Raw genomic sequence first — 14,043 nt, 5'->3', positions numbered from 1 at the left:
AATTAAAAAAAATTATATATATACACACACATATACATACACTGCTCAAAAAAATAAAGGGAACACTCAAATAACACATCCTAGATCTGAATGAATGAAATATTCTCATTGAATACTTTGTTCTGTACAAAGCTGAATGTGCTGACAACAAAATCACATAAAAATCATCAATGGAAATCAAATTTATTAACTAATGGAGGCATGGATTTGGAGCCACCCCCAAAATTAAAGTGGAAAAACTCACTACAGGCTGATCCAACTTTGATGTAATGTCCTTAAAACAAGTCAAAATGAGGTTCAGTATTGTGTGCGGCCTCCACGTGCCTGTATGACCTCCCTACAACGCCTGGGCATGCTCCTGATGAGGTGGTTTCCTGTGGGATCTCCTCCCAGACCTGGACTAAAGCATCCGCCAACTTCTGGAAAGTCTATGGTGCAACGTGACGTTGGTGGATGGAGCGAGACATGATGTCCCAGATGTGCTCAATCGGATTCAGGTCTGGGGAACGGGTGGGACAGTCCATAGCTTCAATGCCTTCATCTTGCAGGAACTGCTGACACACTCCAGCCACATGAGGTCTGGCATTGTCCTGCATTAGGAGGAACCCAGGGCCAACCGCACCAGCATATGGTCTCACAAGGGGTCTGAGGATCTCATCTCGGTACCTAATGGCAGTCAGGCTACCTCTGGCGAGCACATGGAGGGCTGTGCGGCCCTCCAAAGAAATGCCACTCCACACCATTACTGACCCACTGCCAAACCGGTCATGCTGAAGGATGTTGCAGGCAGCAGATCGCTCTCCGCGGCGTCTCCAGACTCTGTCATGTCTGTCACATGTGCTCAGTGTGAACCTGCTTTCATCTGAGAAGAGCACAGGGCGCCAGTGGCGACTTTGCCAATCCTGGTGTTCTGTGGCAAATGCCAAGCGTCCTGCACAATGTTGGGATGTGATCACAACCCCCATCTGTGGACGTCGGGCCTTCATACCACCCTCATGGAGTCGGTTTCTAACCGTTTGTGCAGACACATGAACATTTGTGGCCTGCTGGAGGTCATTTTGCAGGGCTCTGTCAGTGCTCCCCCTGTTCCTCCTTGCACAAAGGCGGAGGTAGCGGTACTGCTGCTGGGTTGTTGCCCTCCTACGGCCCCCTCCTTGTCTCCTGGTGTACTGGCCTGGCTCCTGGTAGCACCTCCAGCCTCTGGACACTACGCTGACAGACACAGCAAACCTTCTTGCCACAGCTCGCACTGATGTGCCATCCTGGATGAGCTGCACTACCTGAGCAACTTCTGTGGGTTGTAGAGTCCGTCTCATGCTACCACGAGTGTGAAAGCATAACCAACATTCAAAAGTGACCAAAACATCTGCCAGAAAGCATTGGTACTGAGATGTGGTCTGTGGTCCCCACCTGCAGAATCAATCCTTTGAGGGTGTCTTGATAATTGCCAATAATTTCCATCTATTGTCTATTCCATTTGCACAACAGCATGTGAAATTGATTGTCAATCAGTCTCATTTCCTAAGTGGACAGTTTGATGCACTTGGAGTTATATTCTGTTGTTTAAGTGTTCCCTTTATTTTTTTGAGCAGTGTATATATACAGTACAGACCAAAAGGTGGACACACCTTCTCATTTAAAGATTTATCTGTATTTTCATGACTAAGAAAATTGTACATTCACACTGAAGGCATCAAAACTATGAATTCACACATGTGGAATTATATACTTAACAAAAAAGTGTGAAACAACTGAAAATATGTCTTATATTCTAGGTTCTTCAAAGTAGCCACCTTTTGCTTTGATGGCTGCTTTGCACACTCTTGGCATTCTCTTGATGAGCTTCAAGTGGTAGTCACCGGAAATGGTTTTCACTTCACAGGTGTGCCCAGTCGTTTAATAAGTGGGATTTCTTGCCTTATAAATGGGGTTGGGACCATCACTTGTGTTGTGCAGAAGTCTGGTGGATACACAGCTGATAGTCCTACTGAATAGACTGTTAGAATTTGTATGATGGCAAGAAAAAAGCATCTAAGTAAAGAAAAACGAGTGGCCATCATTACTTTAAGAAATGAAGGTCAGTCAGTCCGAAAAATTGTGAAAACTTTGAAAGCGTCCCCAAGTGCAGTTGCAAAAACCATCAAGCGCTACAAAGAAACTGTCTCACATGAGGACTGCCCCAGGAAAGGAAGACCAAGAGTCACCTCTGCTTCTGAGGATAAGTTTATCCGAGTCACCAGCCTCAGAAATCGCAGGTTAACAGCAGCTCAGATTAGAGACCAGGTCAATGCCACACAGAGTTCTAGCAGCAGAAACATCTCTTCAACAACTGTTAAGAGGAGACTTTGTGCAGCAGGCATTCATGGTAAAATAGCTGCTAGGAAACCACTGCTAAGGACAGGCAACAAGCAGAAGAGACTTGTTTGGGCTAAAGAACACAAGGAATGGACATTAGACCAGTGGAAATCTGTGCTTTGGTCTGATGAGTCCAAATTTGAGATCTTTGGTTCCAACCACCGTGTCTTTGTGCGATGCAGAAAAGGTGAACGGATGGACTCTACATGCCTGGTTCACACAGTGAAGCATGGAGGAGGAGGAGTGATGGTGTTGGGGTGCTTTGCTGGTGACACTGTTGGAGATTTATTCAAAATTGAAGGCATACTGAACCAGCATGGCTACCACAGCATCTGGCAGCGGCATGCTATTCCATCCGGTTTGCGTTTAGTTGGACCATCATTTATTTTTCAAAAGGACAATGACCCCAAACACACCTCCAGGCTGTGTAAGGGCTATTTGACCAAGAAGGCGAGTGATGGGGTGCTACGCCAGATGACCTGGCCTCCACAGTCACAAGACCTGAACCCAATCGAGATGGTTTGGGGTGAGCTGGACCGCCGAGTGAAGGCAAAAGGGCCTACAAGTGCTAAGCATCTCCGGGAACTCCTTCAAGATTGTTGGAAGACCATTTCCGGTGACTACCACTCGAAGCGCATCAAGAGAATGCCAAGAGTGTGCAAAGCAGTCATCAAAGCAAAAGGTGGCTACTTTGAAGAACCTAGAATATAAGACATATTTTCAGTTGTTTCACACTTTTTTGTTAAGTATATAATTCCACATGTGTTAATTCATAGTTTTGATGCCTTCAGTGTGAATGTACAATTTTCATAGTCATGAAAATACATAAAAAATCTTTAAATGAGAAGGTGTGTCCAAACTTTTGGTCTGTACTGTACATACACACACACACACACACACACACACACACACATATATATATACATACACGCACGCAGTAGGGAAAATAAGTATTTGATACACTGCCGATTTTGCAAGTTTTCCCACCTACAAAGAATGGAGAGGTCTGTCATTTTTATCATAGGTACACTTCAACTGTGAGAGACAGAATCTAAAAATAAAATCCAAAAAAAAACCACATTGTATGATTTTTAAATAATTAAATCGCATTTCATTGCATGAAATAAGTATTTGATCACCTACCAACCAGCAAGAAATCTGGCTCTCACAGACCTGTTAGTTTTTCTTTCAGAAGCCCTCCTACTCTGCACTCCTCACCTGTATTTATTGTACCTGTTTGAACTCGTTACCTGTATAAAAGACACCTGTCCACACACTCAATCAATCACACTCCAACCTATCCACCATGGTTAAGACCAAAGAGCTATCTAAGGACACCAGGGACAAAATTGTAGACCAGCTCCAGGCTGGGATTGGCTGCAGGACAATATGCAAGCAGCTGGGTGAGAAGGCAACAACTGTTGGCACAATTATTAGAAAACGGAAGAAACACAAGATGACTGTCAATCTTCCTCGGTCTGGGGCTCCATGCAAGATCTCGACCTGTGGGATAAGGATGATTCTGAGAAAGGTCAGGAATCAGCCCAGAACTACACAGGAGGACCTGGTCAATGACCTGAAGAGAGCCGAGACTACAGTCTCAAACATTACCATTAGTAACACACTATGCCGTCATGGATTAAACTCCTGCAGGGCACGCAAGGTCCCCTGCTCACGCCAGCACATGTCCAGGCCCGTTTGAAGTTCGCCAATGACCATCTGGGTGATCCAGAGGAGGCATGGGAGAGGGTCATGTCGTCAGATGAGACCAAAATAGGACTTTTTGGTATCAACTCCACTTGCCGTGTTTGGAGAAAGAAGAAGGATGAGTACAACCCCAAGAACACCGTCCCAACTGAGAAGCATGCTGGGGGAAACCTTATACTTTGGGGGTGCTTTTCTGCAAAGGGGACAGGACAACTGCACCCAGCAACAGTCCCGAAACTTGAAAGATCTGGAGAAGATCTGTATGGAGGAGTGGTCCAAAATTCCTGCTGCAGTGTCTGCAAACTTGGTCAAGAACTACAGGAAACGTCTGACCTCTGTAATTGCAAACAAAGGTTTCCGTACCAAATATTAAGATCTGTTTTTCTATTGTATCAAATAATTAATTTGCATAATTGCATGAAATAAGTATGTAAAAATTATAAAATGTTATTTTCTGTTTTTTATTTTTAGATTCTGTCTCTCACAGGTGAAGTGTACCTACGATAAAAATTACAGCCCTCTCCATTCTTTGTAGGTGGGAAAACTTGCAAAATCGTCAGTGTATCCAATACTTATTTTCCCCACTGTATATACTTTGCTACTAAAAAAGAAAAAACCCACCGGTCTTCTATGTGAACATAACAAAGACTATAACTAAAAATCTTATATATTAAAAAAAAAACTAAAACAAGGTTGACCACATTTTCTTATGGTATTTTTATCTGAAACTTCCTTGGAAAATTCACTGGAAATATCAGAAATGTCTGAAGTGGGGACCTCAATGTAAGACCCCCACCCATTAGATGTAAGGGGGCTCCCAAACCTCACGTGTCGATGCAGCACAGCCATCTGCAGCCACATTTTACGTAGAGCACACGCAGAACTGGGTCATTAACACATACATTAATCCTTTCATTTCATTCTCCTTTGCTGAAGATGTGTTTGACAAAGACCTCATCTACCAAAATAAAGAGGTGTATTCCCTATGAACTAACAATACTGTGGCATCTCTTCTTCCCAGGTCCTCTGCGTTGTGCCAATCTTCTGGAAATGTGTGGATACATTGACAACTGGCCACTGCCAGGCCCCTGGTCGTAGTGATTATGCCTACTGTCCAAACTGATTAGACATGGACAAGGAGTAAGGTAACACCCCATTGTCAATTAGATGTAAGGCTATGTTCACACTAGGCGTTTTTTCACTACACATTACTTTCAATGGGTGAAATACACTGAAAGAAGTGACGTGCTCTATTCAGCAAAAAACAATGCAAATCACAAAATACTGATCATACAAAAACCAGGGTGTGAGCATGAGATTTCTGAAATCTCATAGACTTTGCTTGTACTGTAAAACACAGCTGAAAATTTGCATTAAAAAAACGCTGAAAAAAACGCAATGTGTGAACATAGCCTTCAAAGGCACTGCACAGTGGTCTGAAACACAAACTCTGCACATTTGTGATTTTATAGGGTTTATAAGATTACTAAAACAGATGTGTCAGGAGACCACACAGATCCACTTTATAAAAAACAAAAACACCTCAGTCATTGAAAGGTTAAATTACAACATTCCTAAGTCCAGTGCTCAAAATCTCCCAAGTCTCCTTACATTATGTAGTAAAGGACAGGTGACATTGGGGCCTTGCTTGTCCACCAGGTGATGTCTTATCGGTGGAAAGACTGTGATGAGAGGTTTGTCTTGAGGAAATTGTGGCGGAAGTAAACTGCAATAAAAACAAAGTATTAGAGCAAGACGCGGGATACATGACTGCAGCCTACAGAAACGTGACAGGTCCGGGGAAAATACCCAACACCCTCATCTCATCTCAATGGAAAATCCATTTAGGTGGCACGTAGCGTAAGGCATAAAGGGACGTCAGCACCTTGACATATGATCGTAATGGTGTTATAAGAGATCTGATGAGTCCATCATGACAAATCTAGTGTGGAAAACATCTGCAAATCCGTCTGGAAGTGCACTGGGGCGTATCCCTGCACTTAGACAGCTCCTTTCAAGTGCACGGACACGCCCCTCTGCACTCCCACACCAATCTGCAGACACTCCATTTCCTTTTGACTGGCACATCGGAGCTCTGCAAAAAAAAAAAAGGATCATTTTTCTGGGGAGGGACAATCGACGATACTGTTCTACCACTACTTCCATATGTAAAAGGAAGCTGAGAGGACCCTATAAGCCTCCATATTGATTTAAAGTGATTTCTTATTAGTAGCAATTAAACAACTTGCATTAATACACATCATCTATAGTGACGTCATGAGCCGCCAAGCAACATCATTTAATGGCTCCAGTGCTACAAGACATGACTATGGATGACAAGTCATTGTAGGGTACCGATTACACGCGGTGGGGTCTATCAACAGCATGGGACAACGATATTCTAGAAGTACCTAATATGGTCTGCTTTCTTTAAGGGGTTGCCCACTACCTTGATATTGATCACTTACCCATTGGATAGGTCATTAATATGGAATCAGTGGGGGTCATCTTCACAAGTGAATAGGAGCATGCGGCTCCCTCTCTGGGGGGCTGTCAGAACCCCATCGATTTGATATTGATACCCAATGCTGATGTTATCAATATCAAAGTAGAGGACAATCCCTTTAATTCCCATTAGGTTCATATTTAATAACCCCAACAAATGCAACGTAATCTCTCAACTAAGACAATAGCACCCCGTGTCACTTACATATTGATGCTGATGGTGAAGTTCTTAAAGGTGATTGGCAGTCTGTACTCCACATCTTTCTGAATTTCAGTAATACTGGAAAGATAAAAAAAAGAAAACATTGATGATGACAATTCTACAAACTGCTGTGTCCCAAAAGAAAACACAACAGGTGGATATGTGTAAACCTAACCGATGCTCCAGTATTGTGGGTGCTGGAGCGTGCAGTCTCACAAGACACGATTTGTCTACCATCTTGAATTGGAGGTGCCCCAGCCCCCAATAATGATCTAGGGCTGATTCGGCAGAACAGCATGAGGTCCGGCAAATCTGACCGCTTTATGGATACAACATGCTCCATATTACGACCACAAGAAAAAAGCCAAATAAAGAAGTGTGAGAACAGGACGGCGATGGGTGTACGGAGGATGGCAGAGAGCTGACTGCAGAACGCAGCATAAAGCACTCAGACATTAATCATCCCTGACAAAACATAATGCAAGTCCTGCTTCATGCTGGGTACGCTTCTCAGGTAACCCTATACTGAAGGACTTGTACTGTGCATAGACCTAACATACAACACATTACATACAAGTTATCCCGCAGCAAGAGACACATGACATAAAATAATAACCATCCTAGACATCAAGTTCCCCTTTGAGAGGTCACAAAGTAATATCCGATGGCTCTAAAATGGAATCTGCCACCAGGTTTTGCTATCCCATCTGTATGATGTAAGGGCAGAAACCTGATTCCAGAAATGTGTCCCTTATTTCGCTGCAGTTTTGATAAATTTTAGTTTTATCTACTGCAGATCTAGCAGTGCTCTGAATGCTGAGCTCCGTATAACCGGCTGCACCACTGATTGGCAGCTTTCTGTGTACACTGTGCATAGGCAGAAGGCTGCTATACAGACCTTGTGAAAAATGAGAAAAGAGAAAGGGAGAAAATGCGCGCCATGTACCACCTGAGGAAGATAGTTCACTATCGAAACGCTTTGTGGAAAGGGCTCATTAAATTTATTTTTTAGTCCTAAAATTTTTTTCATTTCTAGTGTTCATTCTTTTAGCGCCCTATAGACCGCTTTTTTATTTAATTTGGACCACTCCTGAAAAATGAGGGATACCTGGTTGCAGGTTTACTAGTCTTCTAGTCACAACCTCCTACTGATAAAACAAAGATTTTATCAAAACACCAGCAAGCAGTCCAGAAAGTGACACATCGCTGGAATCAGGGTCTCTGTCTCTACATCATGCTGCTCTCGGAATATATGGCAAAAACCTAGTGACAGATTCCCTTTAAGCTCTCATCTCTAGTGATCAGGACCCTAGAATTTTCTTCTGAGGTGGGTTTCCCTTTAGCTCTGCACCTACCTAGCGTCACTGCATGGCTGCGGAAATAAAAATAAAAATAAAAAAAAAAAAATCTTTCTGAATTCTGAAGAGAAGGAGCAGTTGTGGAGTGTCTATATAATAGATGTCCAGAAGTGGGATGACGGCAGCCTGTGCTGAGCATTGCCCGGCTGATCGGGTGATGACTGATGGGTCACATGAATGAGTTATTACAGCAGAAACCGCACCCGTCCTGATAACTATTCCTGCAAGGAACCGGCCGTCCCTAACCCTGCAGCTACATAATAGAGATGCAAAGAAACAAGGAGAAAGAAAGGATGCAATGACCGGGATCACCAAGGAATAGCAAAAATATAGAATTTTATTAAAGACTAAACATACAAGACATGTTAAAAAAAACAACTAAAAAGCAACAATTGCCCCAATGAATAACAAAACCATTGCAAGGTACTGATATGGTTAATCCTCACATATATATGCCCAACTAGTCACAGAAAATCTCAATATATGACTACAGACGGCCCACCACAATATAATAAAGAGCAAGGTAGCAGCAAAGTATCTATTCACAAAGGCATTAATATCCAAATAAGCCTATAAAAATAGTGCCCATTATATAACCCCACAATGAAACCTGCTGCTGACACAATCGCCCCAAATGTGAAACAATACAATTGGATTGCTAAAAGAGCAAGCTAACGCTGTTAGGTCGGGCAGTGGAAAAAAATGATGTAAATACACCTGAACCATCAGGCAACCTACAGAAATGTGCATGGAGGATGTTGTTTTTACATAAGAGTTATGTATACAGAAAAGCTATATGTCCTATACAGGAAAAGTGTGGGATGAGGAGCTTACAAGACCACTAAAGTAAGACATTCACAAGCTCCTTCTGTATACTCCCTGGTGCCGGGGGTCCGACCCCACTGATCTTACACTGAGAATGTACGGAACTCCTGTAATGTCACCCTTCTTTTCTACAATGTAATCAAGGCATATTTATATGTCTGAACAAGACTTGTATCGACCCATAAAAGAAAAGAGCCGCAGCTCCACCATACTGAATCCCTGCACAGCGACGCTATCAGCCGTGCAGGGACACAACGCAGCTGCCGTCACTTATATAATGGCCGAATGTGCAGGGAAAAGCCACAACGGAGCTCATTGTTCTGAAGGCTGCAGCGTATCCGAGCTATATGTGATACTACTCTGACATAGGGAAAGGGACAAAAACCCTTCAAATAGCAGGGAGTGACGTCTGATTAATATTTAGATTTGTATTGAACATAAAAGCACAATCTTAGGACCATTACATACATTACCAGACTACTTTATAGATGATCAATTGCCAGCACAAGTTATATTACGCCCAAAATATCTCTGCAGCACCACCAAATTGCTGTATGAAAAATATGAGGAGTTATAGAAGTGTGCGCACACATATTATCTGTACAGGTCCATATATCAGCCACTATTATGGGAAATATGTAATAAAATACACTATTATACATTATTAATGTTCAGTCCCTTTAAAATTCTGTCACCATGGTAACGACAGTCATACTCAGCCAATAGGATTGCTCGGTTTGAATTTGAAAAAAAAAAAAAACCTCCTATGTGGTCAGTTTGTTCCATCTGATCTGAGTGTGAAGACAGACACCTGCGATCAGCGAGAGATTATAGGTATAAGACGTGATATAATATAATGGACGGAGCCACATCCCATCACACGCACTCAGCGACCACAACTGACAGGAATCAGCCCATTTACCAGAGGAGAAGTCATTATTCCCCAACACATGATACGCTGAGACACCAGTGGGGGGCGCCACACTCATCACAGCTCCCATCTGGAAGGATCCAGCCATCACTTCTAATGGGGGTCACTGCCCTTTTTTGGTGATTGCTGGAGTTTCCCGCGGTCGGACCCCACTGATCTATCAGTCGTCACCGAGCCCAGGGATAAGGGGATGACTTGTTCCATCTGATAATTCCCCTTTAATGAAGCTCAGATACAGAACAGTAAATATCCTACACATTTCCCAATTTGCCCTTTCCCCAGCAGAGCCCCCGAATTATTTATAGCCAATGTTTCTAAGACCAAAGAAATATCAGCCAATCCCCAAACCCTCTGCTGACGCCTCCTGAGGTTTTATAGATTTTGGAGACATTTCTACAAGAGAAGATATCAGCGGACACCATGGGGATGGAGTATTCTGCCAGCGTTGGAGCAGGTAGTGTCCATCACTCACTCACCGTTCTCTATACTCTTCTTACATGGCTTTCTGGGGCTTTCATTAAACAGACTCATCTGTGGGGACATTTTCTTTCCTTTAATGCATATACTTGGTGGTAAATATTTTTCTGAGTTTTATTGAAAATTGTGCACAGTTTGCCTCCTGTACCCTCTGTGCTGTACTGTCTATTGCTGGCTGCAGAACTAGTTAACTGAGAATCCATCAGTGAGCTCCTTCTGACAGTCTTAACATACATACGTCCTCTTTGTACGGTGAGGATTGCTCCTAATATCTGGTTGTGTTTTCTGCAGATTACATCAGTCCTGAGGAACAGCTGAGGAGACTGGCGTATTGTGTGAAGTTTCTCCCTTCTCCCCTCTACAAGAAGGAGGTCAGTGAGACGACTCAGGGCAACGCTACGGCCTCTTCTATAAGGTAGCTGTGTATTCGGATCTTCCTTGTAGCCTCCTAACTTCATCTCTTCTCTTCCAGCGCCTTATGCCGACCAACCCCATTGCCCAAAGAAGATGCATCGAAGAGTATAAAGCCAGGGAGAAAAGGAAGAGGGAAGAAAGGCGCAAGGAACTAAAAGAACGGCGCAAGTACCTGGATGAAGAGGAAGACGAGGAAGAAGAGAAGGAAGAAGAGGAGAAAGCAGCAAAGAAGATAAAGCTGGACATCATGGATTTAAGACAGAAGACACTAAAAGAACTGTGCGCCTACCTGGATGAAGAGGAAGAAGAGGAAGAAGAGAAAGAAGAGAAAGAAGAGAAAGCAAAGAAGATGAAACTCCACATCAAGATCCCTAGGGGGGAAGTGACGGCCAAAGGCCAGAAAAGAAGACAACCGATCCCAACAACAAGAAGGAAGAAGGAGAACCAGACCAACTTCCGCCAGTACATCAACCGGTATTTGAGAGGAAAGAGGAACATCATGTGGACCATCCTGCTGGAACCTCTCTGCCGATAACATCACATACGGCAATACCGGCTGGTAAGTATCAGACCACCAAATAACAGCAGGATAGTGTAATATAGTGGTAGTGTATCAGTATTAGTGTAATAAGAGTAATAATACTAGTGATAATAGTAAGAAATAAATAAAATAGTAATAAAATAACAGTAGTAATAGTAGTAGGTAGAATAGCAGTGTGATCCAGGGTCCTAGGACTGATCGCCTTTTCTCAGGGTCAAGAAGGAATTTTTCCCCTGTGACACAAATTGGCTGAAGGTGTCCAGGGGTTTTTGCCTTCTTCTGGATCAACACTCTAGGTATAGGGTAGTATTAGTAGTGATAGGAAAGTAGAATAATACTGTAATAAGATAGCAGGATGTTAATAATAGTAAGAATATAAAAATAATGATAGTGTTGTTTTGATTATTTTAAGTAGTTATAGAAAAGTTAGAATAGCAAAGTAATAAGATAGCAGGACAGAAATAATATATAACCTATAAAAAGTACAAAAACCTAAATTAAAATACTAATAACTACAGTAGCAGTACAATTAGTTGTGTAATATTAATAAGAATTATTAATAACTAGTAATAACATTATTAGATTTGATCCAGGGTCCTAGGACTGATCGCCTTTTCTCGGGATCAAGAAGGAATTTTTCCCCTGTGACACAAATTGGCTGAAGGTGTCCTGGGGTTTTTGCCTTCTTCTGGATCAACACTAAGTATAGGGATTTTAGTAATACCATTATCATAAACACAAGAGTAATAAAAAATTATAAAACTAATTAAAAAAATGAATTATAACAGGTACAATTGATTGCATTAGTACAGTAATAATAAACATTAAAAATGGTGGTCCCAGTTAGTAAGTTAGTGTAGTGTTAGTGTAGGGACCCATCTGAAGAGGTCGCCTTGACGTTGGCAGATGGGCTCGCACAATTTGCTCAAAGTGTGCGCTAAGAACCTCATATTTCTATGTACAGGAGATCTAGCAGTAATACCATTCAGGAGATAGGTATTTGTGTACACACATTTTGTTATATACTTTTGTGCCTCACACAGGGCAGGTATACAGGTACAGGACGCTCATATGTAGTGAGAGTGTTGCAGTAATATTATAACTGGGCCTTAAGGGTAAAATGTTGATAACTACAGGTCCTGGAAACACATCAGAAACTAGAACCTGTAAGTAACTGGTTCCCAGCTAGTGATTAATATGTAAAGGGCAGTCTGGTACCAGGACCCGCGTTATAGGACACATCATCATCAGGCAGATGCAGTCAGGGCTCTTACAAGATCTGCGGCAGTCGTGTGGCGGTATAACACAGTCCCGCTCCTGCCTCAGGCGCCAGCAGTGGAGCCAACCCTGATCCTGGCAGCTTAACCCCTTATATGACACAGTCAGTGGCTTTCACAGCATTTAGGCACTTAAGACCAGAGAGGGAGGCGCGATCATGGTGCCTATGAGTTTCTATGGCAGCCGAGATCTAACAATGGACCCCATGATGGCCATCTTACTGCTCTTATTAGACCCCGGCTGAGGAGAGGTCTATGAGGACACCGGTCAGAGTTATGTCGCCTGCTCTGCAGCTATTAGAAATATCTAGGGCTGATTAGTTTGCTATCTGTAAATTGGATCTAGCCCTGCCCCCCCCAGCAGCACTGGGCTACCACTGGTGTGATCAGGGCTATTGGGCTCCTAGATTGGGCAGAGGAGCTGTCTTCAGCAGGAGCTGGCTGAGGAGAGCGGAGCGACTTGCATGGGGCTGCTGCACAAGAAGCAGCTCACAAGGTGGAGATTTATCCGGAGACGCGGTACCCGGGCTGTGATCTGCTTTGCAGGCTGCATAGTCGCTGCCTCCTAGGACCCGAACTTCACCCCTAACAGGCACAGCAGAGCTCGGACAGCTGCAAGTGCCGGAGAGTGGCTGATTAGTGACTGCTGTGTCTCCTGCACTCAGATAAGAGCGGTACAGAGCGGGGGCTCAGTAATGGTGAATACGGGAAGTGTCCACCCCTCACATGCCCTATATGTGGCCCCCAGAGGTAAAGTCTTCCCTGTACCCAGCGCCTCCTCCCGCCTTCACTGCTGGCATGCGCCATTGCTTAGAGGGGATGTCTGAAGATAACAAGTTACATACATAGTAACATAGTTTTTAAGGTTGAAGGAAGACTAAGTCCATCTAGTTCAACCCATAGCCTAACATGTTGATCCAGAGGAAGGCAAAAAAAAACCCTGTGGCAAACACTAAGCTCCACATTGGGGAAAAAAATTCCTTCCCGACTCCATACGACAATCAGACTAGTTCCCTGGATCAACGCCCTATCATGGAATCTAGTATATATAACCTGTAATATTATACTTTTCAAGAAAGGCATCCATGCCCTTCTTAAATTTTAACAGTGAATCACTCATTACAACATCATGCGGCAGAGAGCTCCATAGTCTCACTGCTCTTACAGTAAAGAATCCCCGTCTGTGATTATGATTAAACCTTCTTTCCTCCAGACGTAGAAGATGCCCCCTTGTCCCCGTCTCAGGCCTCAGAGTAGAAAGATCAGTAGAAAGGTCTTTGTACTGTCCCCTCATATACTTGTACATAGTAATAAGATCACCCCTAAGCCTTCTTTTTTCCACAGTAAATAACCCCAAGTGTAATAACCTGTCTTGGTATTGCAGACCCCCCAGTCCTCTAATAACCTTGGTCGCTCTTCTCTGCACTCGCTCTAGTTCAGCTATGTCTTTC

At 43.3% G+C, this 14,043-nt stretch overlaps 1 protein-coding gene across 1 annotated transcript in view; it reads left to right on the top strand.

Moving 5' to 3' along the window:
• LOC141178673 (uncharacterized) overlaps nucleotides 1-12,173 on the top strand; it is a 154,240-nt gene extending 142,067 nt beyond the window's left edge. Inside the window, exons 2-3 of the mRNA XM_073660561.1 lie at nucleotides 10,652-10,731; nucleotides 10,833-12,173. Coding sequence (XP_073516662.1) covers nucleotides 10,652-10,731; nucleotides 10,833-11,309 — 557 coding nt within the window. The 3' untranslated portion in view covers nucleotides 11,310-12,173. The remainder of the gene's footprint in view (nucleotides 1-10,651; nucleotides 10,732-10,832) is intronic.
• Nucleotides 12,174-14,043: the final 1,870 nt, after the last annotated feature.

The sequence above is a fragment of the Phyllobates terribilis genome, unplaced genomic scaffold (assembly GCF_046119375.1).
Source record: "Phyllobates terribilis strain yellow unplaced genomic scaffold, ASM4611937v1 Scaffold_29__1_contigs__length_15306474, whole genome shotgun sequence".
Taxonomy (NCBI): domain Eukaryota; kingdom Metazoa; phylum Chordata; class Amphibia; order Anura; family Dendrobatidae; genus Phyllobates; species Phyllobates terribilis.
The sequence above is the reverse complement of the archived record's forward strand: the minus strand, read 5'-3'. Positions and strand labels throughout refer to the sequence as shown.